At 36.6% G+C, this 12,907-nt stretch overlaps 1 protein-coding gene across 2 annotated transcripts in view; it reads left to right on the top strand.

The window, feature by feature from the left end:
- The window catches only part of LOC112044407 (protein argonaute-2), a 38,913-nt gene that overhangs the window by 20,183 nt on the left and 5,823 nt on the right, over positions 1–12,907 (top strand). For both annotated transcript variants that reach the window (XM_052883402.1, XM_052883403.1), the window contains exons 10-20: positions 604–767; positions 1,898–1,991; positions 2,877–2,981; positions 3,424–3,554; positions 4,841–4,955; positions 5,764–5,931; positions 7,604–7,711; positions 8,813–8,932; positions 10,320–10,409; positions 11,209–11,337; positions 12,787–12,893. In XM_052883402.1, the coding sequence (XP_052739362.1) occupies positions 604–767; positions 1,898–1,991; positions 2,877–2,981; positions 3,424–3,554; positions 4,841–4,955; positions 5,764–5,931; positions 7,604–7,711; positions 8,813–8,932; positions 10,320–10,409; positions 11,209–11,337; positions 12,787–12,893 (1,331 nt within the window). The remainder of the gene's footprint in view (positions 1–603; positions 768–1,897; positions 1,992–2,876; positions 2,982–3,423; positions 3,555–4,840; positions 4,956–5,763; positions 5,932–7,603; positions 7,712–8,812; positions 8,933–10,319; positions 10,410–11,208; positions 11,338–12,786; positions 12,894–12,907) is intronic.

Genomic DNA, 12,907 nt, shown 5'->3' with positions numbered 1-12,907 from the left:
AGAGTTACACTTTAGAAATGACAAAAGTAAAAAAAAACTATCTCGTTATTTCTGGCATTTTCCTTGTTTATTTGAATTTTCCCACACTCGAATATTATTACATCTTGTGTTACAATAAACATTTTGGTTTCAATTTTACTATTGTGGTGAAAGAGTTGGGGGTAAATTTGCCTAAAGAGGTCTTTCGGGATTTACCGCTCGTCTATTAGGTTCTTCAACTAATTTACGCTACGTCACTGACTCAGAAGTCGCGGTATTCCTCTAATATTAAGAAGTCTAAAAACTCTAAATATTTGACGGCTTCCTATTTATGGCGCAGTAGTGGATTTACAAGACAGTGGTCCTGGGTTCAAACCCCGACTGGACCGATTGAGATTTTCTTAATTGGTCCCGGTCTGGCTGGTGGGAGGCTTCGGCCGTGGCTAGTTACCACCCTACCGGCAAAGACGTACCGCCAAGCGATTTAGCGTTCCGGGACGATGTCGTGTAGAAACCGAAAGGGGTGTGGATTTTCATCCTCCTAATCTGCCATCAGGTGAGATTGTAGTCAAGAGCTAACTAGTAAAGAATAAAAAAAAAATAGAAAAGGTTTCCTTCTTGTAGGTTAAAGCAAACATCGCTGGCGCGGGCACAAGACAACGCGAATACATTTGCAACGGAATAGTGGAGCCACCCATCAAGATGAGATTCCAGATATCTGATGCCAATGGGAAACCTGTGAAGGAGATGACGGTCGCGCAATACTTCGAGACTGAGAAGAGATGCAGGTACTGATATTTAATATTCAGCGGCGTGCATAAGGTTTTTAATTAGGGTTTGCGCTATAAGTAAAAATTGGAAAATTCCTTGTCCAACTGTATTTTGTAATCCAACATAGGTTTGTGATTAGGGTAGGAAGTGTTTTTATGTATCTATGAAGCGCACGCCACTAGCTAATATTATCTAGTAAGTAGTCCATCAGTGGCGTGCATAAGATTCTTAACTAGAGTAGGTAGGTAGGTAGTACATTTCACTTACAGTACTTTGAAACTGAGAATGATGATGATGCAATCTAAGATGGAAGCGGGCTTACTTGTCAGGAGGAGGGTGAAAATTCACACCCATTTTGGTTACTACACGCAAGTAGGGATTCTTAACTAGGGTAAGCACGCGGGAACTAGGCAACGCGAGTACATGGAATAACAGACCTTTGAGAGTTAAGACTGAGAAGAGATGCAGGTACTTACATTTAAAATGTAGTGGACACGAACTACCTAGAGGGGCACACCGCATTTGGACATTACCTTACCTTACCTTATCAGCCGATGGACGTAGACGGCATAGGCCTCTTGCATAGACCTCCGATCCGAGCACAAAGATTTTATTTGGACATTATTCTTTGACAATAAATTCCGAAAAAATAAAATTTTAAGACCTTGTGTAGGGATGTGCACTCAAATTTATGGTTAATGGTCGATTTGTTTTGAATTCTACATTGACAACAACGTCAAACGTATTTTAATACTATAAAACTCACCCCTGAAAAACTCACCCCAGCACTACAGCTCTCAACTGTAGTATTGAGCTGAGGCAGCCCCAATTCAGCTGAATCTCATTATTAAATTATTATACTAAGTACAGACAGAGTAACTTTGTAATTTAAGTAGGTATCTTTAAGTAGCTTGTAAGCTCTGTTAGTATTAGTTTGTAATTTCTTCTTGTTTTTTAATTTGTTCTTTTTTTAGCTGAATAAAGGATTTTGTTAATACCTTTAGAGAGAAAAAAAGAGTGATTGGGTGGAGGTTTCGTTCTCAATGTATATTAGTGAACATATAAGATTTGAAGTCGTTTTGCCTTTAAAAAAGTAAAATACTGTGAACTTTCGCGTTCTTGTTCTTGATTTCTTTTTAATTTTTAGGATTCGCTATCCAGAGCTTAACTGCATGTGGGTGGGTCCCAAAGACAAGAATATTTATTATCCAATGGAAATGTTGGAAATCGTCTATGGTCAGGTAATTGCAAACATTTTATAATTCATACTTATGTTATAAAAGTAAATGTGAGAAAAAGTCAAAACGAAGCTTGACTATTTCGCTAATTATTTTTTTTAGAATACTCCTTGAAGTAGGAGGATGGTTTTTATGGAGAGTTTTTAGTAGGGTAGGACCTACCCTTACCTTCCCCATCCCTACCATTAGGGGTAGGGAAGAAGCACACATAAGCGAAGCTTGACTGGATCCACTACTTGATCATAAATATTGTTTATATTGAATTTGATATGGGTAGTTGACTCATATCAAATTCAATATAAACAATATTAATTTCGTGTAGTAGGTATATGGTATAAAGGTCCGAAATATATCGATATCAATTAATAAAAGTTAAGGATATCATAAAAACTTCATTTAAATATCACGTATTTTTTCAAATTTTCCAAACGTCAAAAACACTGTCGTCCATTTTGTCACTAAAACACTAACGTCGAACTACTTGATATCTAATATTTTTATTAAACGCTCCATTTCTATGGGATTTATTATAGTGACGTCATGAAAAAGTTGAAATATAGACTGTCATGACAGGCGTTTTAGCTCGTATTGTCAAAAAAATATTTAAAACTAAAATTTTCATGTAATCACGTCTCGAAAAAATATGAATTTTTTTAGTTTAGTAGAACGTTAATGAACTATTTAAGACAATTTTAAAAGTGTCAACTAGCCTATTGTTTAGTATGGATATGTCGGGCAGGGGAGGGGGGCACCTTTAAGTCTACACCCATGGTCACAAGTCCTGGCATCTGCTCGAGGTGTTTCCTCTACCACATAAAGATGGTACAATCACTGTCACTGCTACCCGTCACTTTATATTATGTACCAACACAATGTTTATATTTGTAGGCGTTAAATAAACAACTGAACGAGAAACAACTGTCGACGATGGTCCGTGAAGCAGCAACGCCACCTAGCGACCGCCTCGCCAAGATCAAGGAGGTCATTCGTGATGTAAGTAATGATCCTTACACACATACTATTGTGTTACTTACTACTTATATAACATACATTGACCTCTTATAATAAAAGGACGCACAATCTTGTAGAAAATTTCACTTAAAAACTGGCCAATTTTGCTTTGACAGTTTTAGAATTATTGGCAAAGAAAATTATACCTAAAGTCCAATATTCAATAAAATCCCATATTCAGAGCAAATTCAACCTTAAGGATTGAGTTTAAGGTTGAATTTGCAAATGCAGCTACTTAAATTGAGTGCCAAGAAGTTGTGTGTTGGCACTCATTGAGTGGGGACGTTTTTTGGTCGCTGATTGTGCATCCACTTTTTAATAGGAGATCTATGGTAACATCGTAGTGTTAGTAACATAATAGTGCAAGTAACTTATTTTACTTTTTTAGATGGATCTTGCAAATAACGTATTTTATATTTTATAGATGAAATATTCTGAAAACCCGTGTTTCAAACACTTCAAACTGGAAATTGACGATAAATTCTTCCAAGTGGATGCGAAAATATTGGAAGCTCCTAAGATAGACATTGGAGGGGGGAGACCAGTTGATCCAAGGTAAAGTCACATGTTTACTAATTAGCTAAGAGTACTTGACAATTGTAAATTTGTAACGATAAAATATTAAATACGTAAGCATTAATAATGCAAAAGTCTTTTTTTACATAAGAATAAATTGAAAATTAATTTTAGATTTATTATCTGTAGCTTAGAAAAACTGAACTGGTCACGTGACTTGTGTCAGCTGATAAATTATTTAATTACATGTCGGCGCGAGTGAGTCATTCGATCGGTAGGATCTTGTCGTCACGAGCGATTCCAACAAAAAAAAATATATTAATGTATATAACGGGGAATATACTAAATTCCACTTCTGATAACGGGGAAGCCGTAGCCTCAGAGCAGGTTCTAAGCTTTACGTGTCAAGGATGGCAGATACACAAAGTAACACTATCGATCATTATCGGAACGATCGAACTTACTAATACAGTTCTACCCTCTAACTACAATATTGATCAAGTATAGCGCTGATACTATCAGATGTAAACCAGGATTAACTGTCATAGGGCAGGTAGTCAAGCACGAGCGGGATCACGGCTGGCAACCGCTAGTAGCAGGGTTAAAGGGCCCTTGTACATCATGTAAACGCCCCCCTTCCCCGCTCGTGTTGCCTCCCAGACAAGTAACTAACAATGCAATGGCCGGACTATACGGATAACTCACCCACTAAACTTCTATTTAACAAATGGAAGACGACTTATCCATTTAGAGAAAGAGATTACAACTGATCTGCTCAACTAGCAGGCTACAATGGGGGCAGGTTAGCCCACCTGTCAAGCGAACCGGCTACGCGCCATTTTGGATGCAATGCTATAGGACAGTGTCACGTGGACGTTTCCTATTGGTCGAGCGCCGCCACGTCCGGCATGGTTGAAACCTTTTAGTCTTATTTATTTAAACAGTAAATAATTAAAACCGAATTACACGAAAACCTGATTCTAATATTATCACAACATAGATTTTGCTAACCGATCAAGTAACTCACTCGCCGACATATATATATAATTTTTACACTTCCGGAACACACTAAACTAAACACACATGTTTTAAGTATTATTTGTTTAAATAACTATGCGATATAATTTGCTCGCATCAGTTTTGGCGCGCTAGTGCTAGCGCATATCCATAGTATAACATCTTTGGTAAGAGGTATAGAATCAGCTTTAATAAGTTTCAATGCGGACTTTTTGGATATGTAAATGAACTTTAGCAACACGACTCAGTTGATAACGCACTGTCTATAGATCATTGATTTCGCAACAAACTTACGTTGTTCATAACAGGCGAGGTGCATGGCAAGCCAACCGCTTTCTACGAGCGAGTTCGTTGGAGTCTTGGGGTATGGTCGCTGTGGACGTTGATCCGAGGAACTGCGACTGTGGCAATGTTATACAAATGGTAAGCGGATTTGGCGCAGTTGGTTTTTTTTTATTCTTTAGAAGTTAGATACTACAATCTCACCTGATGGTAAGTGATTTATTTATTTATTTATTTGATAAGGACAACCAACAGCTGATACAATCACATGACAATAATTTACATTAATATACTATAAGTTATTGCACAGCTAATTACAAGTCATCACAGCATTCACTAATTAAAATTACTTATGTCAAAAGTACAGTTGTCAGCAATGATACAATATCAAAATACACAATCCAAATTAATATCTAAAAATGTTGGATTACAATAAACTAAAAGCTATTAAAATAAAAAATAAGTCACGTAAAATTAAATAAAAATAAACAAGAAAATTATATTTAAAAATTACAATAGTGATGATGTAATCAAGATGGAAGCGGGCTAACTTGTTAGGAGGAGGATGAAAATCCACACTCCTCTCGGTTTCTACACGATATTGTACCGGAACGCTAAATCGCTTGGCGGTACGTCTTTGTCAGGTAAACTAGCTGACGCCGTGCGGTTTTACCCGCGTGGTTGCCGTTCCCGTAAAAATATCGGGATAATATATAGCCTATAGCTTTCCTCTATAAATGGGCTATCTAACACTGAAATAATTTTTCAAATCGGACCAGTAGTTCCTGAGATTAGCGCGTTCAAACAAACAAACAAACTTTTAGCTTTATAATTTTATAATTAAACTAGCTGACGCGTGGATCCCGTTCCCGTAAAAATACCGGTATAATATATAGCTTCACAATTCGCAAACTCTTCAGCTTTATAATTTAATGTTCTTATCTCGCAGGTAATTCGTCTCGGCCGTCAAATGGGCATGTCAGTGAATAATCCAGCCTTCACCAAGTTCAACGTGACCCAACATGAACTGAGGAGCGTACTGATGACAGCACAAGAGAATAGGCTCACCTTTATGTTCATCATTATCTCTGGTCGAGACAAGGATGCTTACCATAAGGTAAACTGTTCATTATAAGAGTAGCCGATCTTTTTGCACACACGCAATAATAGGGATGATGAAAGTTTTTAAAATTGTATAATATACAGGATGCTCGGGAGTATTTTCCATAACTCTGGGGTTATTATATTTCTTAGACCATTAAAAAGAAAGGACCTGCCTCGTAAACCGTTACTCCTATGTTAAAGATCAAGAATCAATGATCTAACGCGTTCATAAAAACTGTTGTTATAGAATCGATGTTTCATTGTTGTAATCGTTTTCGTCGTGTAAAGAGCTGCCTGAAAATGCCGGTTTGTGTAGTTGAATGGCATAAAAAACGGCCGAAAACTTGTAGTTTAGTAAAAGATGGAGTAACGTTTCATTTGTAAGTATATCTACCTTAATTTTATCAAATTTGTAATAAAAACGATTTCTAAAATGAATCCATTCTTTTGACGTAACAGCAAAAAAGCGATCAATTAATCGAACATTCTATATATATATTCTGTGGATAGTCAAAGCGATGTGTTGGTTAGTCTGTGTTAAAATTACGCGTGTGTGTATTGCGAGTCAATTATAAAGTTGTGTGTAGTGTATGGACACAGAATATACTTAATGGTGTTAAATGTTTTCGATGTGTGAGTTTACCTCGTCCCCCTCAAAAAAAGACCGACTTTTTTGTTGGTGAATTTGGGTGCGAAACAGGTCCATTCTTTTTAATGGTCTATGTTATATTCATTATCGAAAATTAATCTAAAATGTTCAAGGAACATGTGTTCTAAAATTAATATTTTCGGGGTAAATAATATTTCTTTTGTAAATAGATCTTAAAATGCATCCTTATAATTATGACGTAGCCAAATTTTACGTATTTTAAAATGCAAGTCGTAATGCGATAGTCGTAATTATTTGAATAACTTTGTATTAAACATAAAAAGTTTTTATTTTTTAGTTTAAAAAATATTACTAAGTTTAATTTTGGGCTGTAAAGATACTTATTTCTGACCAAAATTAGATTTTTATCCTTTTTCTGATAAAACCCAAACTCAAAACATTGTGGTGGGTCCAAACTCTAAATCCAATAGAATATAAGGAGGGAGGCCTGGCCTAGCTCTGTAACGTTTAAATATAATTTATAAATATTTACAATAAGCTGACATTTAATATAAAAAATAATTCTTCTTTAATTGTTTCTTAAAACTTGGCAAGTTTTAAGAAACAATTAAAGATTTTTTTAATTAACAAAGCGTACTACTCCATCAAAGAGTACCTTGATGAATAAACCAATTTCAATTGATTTCAAGACTATATAAATACTATACAAATACACCATATTAATGACAATTTTTTTGCAATTTATTATTTTACTTATCTTTGACATACCCTATATAAACTGACATTATATTGACGTATAGGCATCATTAGAATTATTGTTTTGCATGGTTTATTCTTTAAAATATTCAATGTACCTACTAATTAATTAATCATTGTACAAATAAGTGTGTGAATTGATTATTGTAAATTACAATGTTTTTTATTACACATATTGCAATTAAAATTATTATACATATTGCAAGTTGTAAGGCGTAATTTGGTGTTGATTTCAATAAGATCTGACTGTAACCTGAATTCGCAATAAATAAATTTTGATTTGATTTGATAATTTTGATAAAACCGTTATGTATTTTAGATAAAACGCAAAGCGGAATTGGAGGTTGGCATGTTGACTCAATGTATAAGAGAGATGACAGTCAGCAGGCGTATGAACGACCAGACAGTTCGCAACATTTTGTTGAAGGTAAGTTACAAGAATGGGCCTTATTAGTAGGCTCAGTCACTCAGCGGGTGATGGAGCGAGTTATGCTTGGAGTTTCTGCGTGATCGAATCAGGAATGAGCAGATCCGCAGACGAACCAAAGTCACTGACATAGCATTTTATGTAGTTGAATGGTGTAAAAAACGGCCAAGAGCTTCTAGTTTAGTATAAGATATATACCAAATCTAAGCTTGTTCGTGAATTCGCATGCGATACTGGCCCTTCTAAATACAAAATTCAAAAACGAATACATTCTCGAGTCAGTAGGACACGAATTATTCAAGAAAAATGGCGTCTTATGTTTTTAAATATTTTAAAATCTGTTTACCTAAACTAAAGAAATAAGATGGAGTATTTTTTTATTGGTTATTATTGATATTATATTAATTTACGTAATTCTTGTTAGTGTTATATTTTGAAATATAAATTATAAAAAAAGTTTGTAATATGCGGATGTCAAGGAGACGCGTGACGTTTGTTTTTTATGGGTTTTACCGCCTTCACCACGCTGCTTGTAAAAACTCACTCTGTGGTATATAAGAAGTGTGTATGTAATAATAAAATAAAATACTACCATCGACCTCCTATTAAAAAGCGGATGCACAATCAGCGACCAAAAAACGTCCCTACTCAATGAGTGCCAAATACAACTTCTTGGCACTCAATCTTTAAGGTTGAATTTGCTCTGAATTTGGGATTTTATTGCATATTGAACTATATTTAACGGCCTTTAAAGGTATAATTGCCTTTACCAATAATTCTAAAACTGTCAAAGCAATAATGGCCAGTTTTTTAAGTTAAATTTTCTACATGATTGTGCGTCGTTTTATTATAAGAGGTCAATGAATTACTAACTATAGTGGTCACTAGTAGTAATATTTTTGTTTTTGTAATACACAGTAGAAGTTGTGTGTGATCTCGTAATGCTGAGTTAGGGCCTTTTTCTAGGTTATGCCACATATTGCAAGGCATTCTTCTTTTATTGCTCCACTTATTGCTTGGACAATTAAGCTATGGAATAATTTAGAATTTAAGAATGTAATATATGGCATTACTTACAAATCTTTCTTTCTTTCTTTCTAGGTGAACTCTAAACTGATGGGCGTGAACCAGGCGCTGGACAACCGCAGTTTGCCGCAGTGCCTCAAGAGCGGCGGCGTCATGGTTGTAGGCGCTGACGTCACTCACCCTTCGCCTGATCAGGTAACGTTCAACGACATTTGTTTACCGACCCCAAAAGGCCCCATGAACCCAAATGGCCCCCCGACCCCAAAATTACCCCTAAACCCAAACGAGCCCCCAACCACAAAAGGCTCCCTGACCCCAAAAGGCCCCCCGACCCTAAAAGGCCCCCCGACCCCAAAACGTTCCCCGACGCCCCGACCCCAAAATGATGAGATGGGATGGGATGCGATATCGATTTTCCATCCGGGTGTCCCTTGACACCTCTCAAGTTTTTTTTATAAATCTCTACAAGCCATTGACTACAAGCTCATCTGATGATAAGTGGTGATGCAATCTAAAATGGAAGACATTACCCCACGATACATTACCCCACACTACATTACCCCACATGGCACTACCTCACAAGAAATTTCCCCACAATATGCTATACTATCCTACATGACATTACCCCACATCACTAAAATAATTATCATTATTACCCACTGATGAACGTCCACTGCTGGACACAGGCTTCTTGTATGGACTTTCAAACTTCACAGTCTCGAGCCATCAGTTTCCAGCGGCTCCCTGCAACCCGCTTCATGTCGCACGTCGGTGGTTTAGGTGGATTAGGTAGTGGATATGACCTCCGCCTCCGATTCTGAAGAGTGTGGGTTCGAATTCGGTCCGGGGCATGCCCCTCCAACTTTTTAGTTGTGTGCTTTTTGGGAAATTAAATAACTCATGTCATTTAATTTTAATTTAATTAATTAAACATATGTATACCTATTAATGGTGAAACATTGTTAACTAATACATAAGAACATCTTTGTACAACTTAATTTAATGTTTCTTGCAAATAAATGATTCTGATTCTGATTCAAACGGTGAAGGAAAACATCGTGAGGAAACCTGCATACCAGAGTATTTTCTTAATTATCTGCGTGTGTGAAGTCTGCTAATCTGCATTGGGGCAGTGTGGTAGATTATTGGCTTAACCCCTCTCATTCTCAAAGAGGAGACTCGAGCTCAGCAGTGAGCCGAATATGCGTTTATAATGATGACTAAAATCACTAAAATAATCATCATTATCCGCCGATGTATATCCATAGCTGGACATAGGCCTCGGCGCTAACATGCGACATGTAGAGACATAGAGAAAATCGTCGCAATGAAATTGGTATTTCCGCTTGCATTGCCATTGGTTGAAGTTTGTCTATTTCTCATCACGAGATTATCTTGTTAGTCACATTTTAGCGCCGCTTCTATGGACTTCTAAATACCACGATCTCGAGCCACCAACCTCCAGGCTCCTGCAACTCGCTGGTCCACTTAGTGGGGGTTGACCAACACTGCGCTTTCTAGTAATATTGTTCTTTTTTTGTGCATTAAACTGTAGCCAATAAATAAATATTCTTTGTTATAGATGAGCGTTCCAAGTATTGCCGCTGTGACAGCCTCTATTGACGTGAAATGTTTCGTGTACCACATTGAGATGAGCATTCAAACACCTAAGGTAATACTTTGTGAAATTACTGCGATGGTTGATGGTATTAGTCGACAGTGTATTTTTATACCCACGACGGTTAAGTACGTAAAGAGCATTTATGTATTGAAGGTGACAGGATGTTTGTACAAACCAAACAGTGACAACTCAATAGACAAAACTTTGTCCAATGGCGTCGGAGCTGTCCCAGTTCCATCTCTTTCGTACCAACGCAGTGAAAGAGGTAGCAGTATTTCCGGTTGCGCCGCCATTGGTTGAATTTTGTCTATGTCTCTACACTAGATTATCTCATTAGTCGCATGTTAGCGCGTCTTTGGGGCCCTGCAATAACAATTGCGTTTGTGCCACAATGAATATTCTCTTTAAGTCGGTACGTCGACCAATAGCGGAGTACCTGAAAATATCGCTCTCTTTTAATGCATTGGGAGTTGGGACGAAAGAGATGAAACTTGGACAACTCCGCCGCTTTTGGTCGACATTTGTCTATGTCCCTTCATCGGCTCATCGAACTATGAGGCCTGCCCATTGTCACTTCAGCTTCGCGACTCGCTGAGCTATGTCAGTGACTTTGGTTCGTCTGCGGATCTCCTCATTTCTGATTCGATCACGCAGAGATAGTCTAAGCATAACTCCTCCATCGCCCTCTGAGTGACTTTGAGCCTTCTAATAAGGGTTACTGAACCAAGCATTGCGCTGAGAATTCGTTATAATCTTTGACATAATCGTTAAATGCACAAGAATAAAGAGTTAATTAAATAAAAAAAAACTACTCTATCAGAAGGATTTTAATTTATTTTAACGTTTTCAGAACGAAATCATAGTTGACTTTGAGAACATGATGTTCGATCAGCTGAAAATTTACAAGAGTCACCATAATGCGCTGCCTAAGAAGATATTCGTGTTCCGTGACGGAGTTTCTGAGGGTCAATTCGCTCAGGTATTTATAACCGACTTTAAAAAAAGCAGGAGGTTTAAAAAAATCGATGCGTGTGTTTTTTTTTGTGTTTGTTACCTATGGACCGCTTAAAATAAAAGGACGCACAATCATGTAGAAAATTTCACTTAAAAACTGGCCAATTTTAGTTAGACAGAATTAGAATTATTGGTAAAAAAAATTATACCTAAAGGCCTTTAAATGTAGTTCAATCTATAATATAAAAATGAATCGCAAAATGTGTTGGTAAGCGCATAACTCAACAACGCCTGGACCAATTTGGCCAAATCTTTTTTTAAAATGTTCGTTGAAGTTCAAGGATGGTTTTTACGGCGAGAAAAATTAGAATTATTGCTGGAAAAACCCTAAAAATAGCCCTTTTCTTTTTCCCATACAAATGATTTGTAACTAAAACGTAGTCAATTTGAGCTTTATTGTTATTGTATAAAGTTCATATTAATAATAATTAGAAAACGGGGTAGGGGTAGGGTAGTGGTAGGGTAGGGGTAGGGTGGGGGTAGGGGTAGTTGAAAGTTTACATCGAGTTTCACGCGGACGAAGTCGCGGGCATCCGCTAGTATTCAATAAAATCCAAAATTCAGAGCAAATTCAACTTTAAGTATTGAGTTTAAGGTTGAATTTGCAAATGCGACTACTTGAATTGAGTGCCAAGAAGTCGTGTTTGGCACTCATTGAGTGGGGACGTTTTTTGGTCGCTGATTGTGCATCCACGTTTTAATAGGAGATTGATGTCGTTACCTCAAAATCAGTTTAGTATTTTTGTGTTAAAATCAAAGTTACTGAAATAAGTTATTGAATTGCTCATATTGTGGCATTGGGGCTTGGGCCAGCATAGAGGACTAAGGCCTAACCCCGTTCCATTCTGAGAGGAGACTCGAGCTCAGCAGTGAGCCGAATACGGGTTGATGATGATGATGATGATGAATCATCTATTTCATACTACATACTTGTATGATTTTCGGTTTTTATCGTTAAATTAAATTCAATGTAATCATTAATTAACAATGAAAACACTGGTCTACATCAAATTTGCCTTTTACATGAAAATGTCCTATATTGATAGTATTTCACTTGCTGAAGATAAATATGAAACGTTAAGTATAATAATAAATAAATATTCTTAATTATTTAAATAAATTGTTTTGAACTATACCATGTGTTACTAATGACCAATTTTGTATATTAGGTATATTTTCAAAATGAGAGCTAATTAAAAAAATATATGTTTTTCGTATTCAATATCTCCAAATAATATAAAAATATTCAATTCAAAGTCACATAAAAAGTTAAATTTTGTAGACCAGGGCTATCAATCCGAACAGTGTAGAGGTTGTTATTAATATTATTGTCATAAATATAATTATTTATTTTACATAGAGAGTAGAGCTATTGAGGTTTCTATTATTCCCTATTGACTCCAATGATGATCAGGTGATGAACAGTGAGCTAGTGGCTGTTCACAAGGCGTACGCGCGGCACGACCCGTCGCGCAAGGTCGAGGTGTTGTTCCTGCTTGTACAGAAGCGACACCATACGAGGTAAGACACTATTA

The sequence above is a fragment of the Bicyclus anynana genome, chromosome 9, assembly GCF_947172395.1.
Source record: "Bicyclus anynana chromosome 9, ilBicAnyn1.1, whole genome shotgun sequence".
NCBI classification, from domain to species: Eukaryota; Metazoa; Arthropoda; class Insecta; order Lepidoptera; family Nymphalidae; genus Bicyclus; species Bicyclus anynana.
This window is presented reverse-complemented; position numbering and strand designations above follow the sequence as displayed.